Source organism: Primulina huaijiensis, chromosome 5 (assembly GCF_012295235.1).
Source record: "Primulina huaijiensis isolate GDHJ02 chromosome 5, ASM1229523v2, whole genome shotgun sequence".
In the NCBI taxonomy this organism is placed as follows: domain Eukaryota; kingdom Viridiplantae; phylum Streptophyta; class Magnoliopsida; order Lamiales; family Gesneriaceae; genus Primulina; species Primulina huaijiensis.
This window is the reverse complement of record NC_133310.1, coordinates 10,982,860-10,984,922: the sequence shown is the minus strand read 5'-3', so window position 1 is coordinate 10,984,922 and position 2,063 is coordinate 10,982,860. Positions and strand designations below refer to the sequence as shown.

The window sequence follows — 2,063 nt, the reverse complement described above, 5'->3', positions numbered from 1 at the left end:
AGTACACAACCTAATCCTCGATTTGATGCATCGGTGCGAACAACGAATCCTCCAGAACCACTAGGGATGGTAAGAACTGGTGCAGAAGTCAATCTCTTCTTCAACTCGACAAAACTTGACTCACATTCATCAGACCAAATGAATCTCTGATTTTTCTGAGTTAGTTGAGTGATATGTCTAGCAATCTTTGAGAAATTTTCGATAAATCTCCGGTAATAACCAGCTAAACCCATGAAACTACGAATCTCTGGCACATTGGTCGGTCGTGCCCAGTTTAGAACTGCTTCCACTTTACTTGGATTGACAGAAATACCATGTTGAGAGATGACATGGCCTAGAAACACAACTTTATCTAACCAAAACTCACACTTGGATAGCTTGGCATACAACTGCTTCTTTTGAAAAATTCGAAGAACTATGCTCAAGTGTTTGGAATGCTCTTCCTCGGACTTGGAATAAACAAGAATATCATCGATGAATACAATCACAAAACGATCGAGATATTTATGAAATACTCGATTCATCAAGTCCATAAACACAGCAGGAGCATTGGTCAAACCAAAAGGCATAACCAAATACTCAAAGTGTCCGTATCTCGTACGAAAAGCTGTTTTCGGCACATCTTCTTGTCTGATTCGCACTTGATGATACCCAGAACAAAGATCAATCTTAGAATACACCGAAGTACCTTGCAATTGATCAAATAAGTCATCAATCCTAGGGAGTCGATATTTATTCTTGACAGTAGACTTATTCAGTTGTCGATAATCAATACACATCCTCATCGTACCATCTTTCTTCTTGACAAATAGAATCGGTGCACCCCACGGTGAAGAACTCGGACGAATATAACATTTACTCAACAAATCTTGTAATTGTTATTTCAGTTCTTTTAGCTCAACAAGAGCTAAACGATATGGTGCTCGAGATATGGGTTCAGTTCCTGGCATTAATTCGATACTGAACCCAACTTCTCGTTCTGGTGGAAAACCAGGAATCTCTTCTGGAAACACATCAGGAAACTCACGGACTACAGGAATATCAGAAATCCGTCGCTCATCCTGCGATAGATCAACAGCATAAACTAGAAAACCTTCATGACCAGAATCTAACAATCGATTCATCTCAATGGCAGAAACTAGAGGAATCTTGGCTTGAGAACCAAGGCCATAGAAATTCCATTTAGGAGCAAAGCTAGGCCTGAAACGAACTATTCCTCGATAACAGTCAACAGTGGAAAGATTTGCAGTCAAAACATCCATACCAACGATACAGTCAAAGTCATGCATATTTCGGACTATGAGATTCAGCTGTAGAACATTTTCATCGTTAAACAAAATCGCATTGAACATCACATTATGAGTGATAATCATTTTGCCCATCGGAGTAGCAACAGATAGATTGGAATTCATACAAGTGGTGCGAAGATCATGCGAAACGACGAATGCATGAGAAACAAAGGAATGAGATGCTCCAATATCAAATAACACTCGTGCTATAAAACCACATAAAGTACAGTTATCGGTAATGACAGTACCTGGAGCTGCCTGAGCCTCATTCTCAGTCAAGGCAAATACATGAACAGATGACTGATTCTGTTGACCACCTTGCCCTCTACCCTGATGCGAAGGGTGACTAGGCTGATGAAAAGACTGGGACGCTACTGGAATTCAATTACTTTGAGCTCCACTACCTGCCTGGGCTGATTTCCCCGTCTTACTAGGAAAGACTCTAGCAAAATTACCCGGCCGACCACAATTATTACAAACCCTTTGAACTCCAACACACTAATTACTTGAATGCTTGCCCCCACAGTGATCACAGTAAGGTCCACTATAACGATATCCACCCCGATTCCCTGAACTCCCTGAACTCGAAGAACTAGAACCAGGCTTCTTAAATTGTTTTCCACGTGGACGAAGAGATGCAGAACCAGATGAACTGAATTGTTGTCTCCCCGACTGATGATGTTGGGTAGTCCCTCGATTGCCACTCCTCTTAAGACTAGCTTCAGCCCATTTTGCTATTTCCACTGCTTCAAGATAATTCAGTGGCTTATCGGT

General features: G+C 41.3%; 1 protein-coding gene across 1 annotated transcript; it reads right to left on the bottom strand.

Moving 5' to 3' along the window:
• Positions 1-878: 878 nt before the first annotated feature.
• Positions 879-1,382, bottom strand: LOC140977635 (uncharacterized). The gene has a single exon (XM_073442382.1). The coding sequence runs from the start codon at positions 1,380-1,382 to the stop codon at positions 879-881; it is 504 nt and encodes a 167-aa protein (XP_073298483.1).
• Between the last annotated feature and the right edge of the window lie 681 nt (positions 1,383-2,063).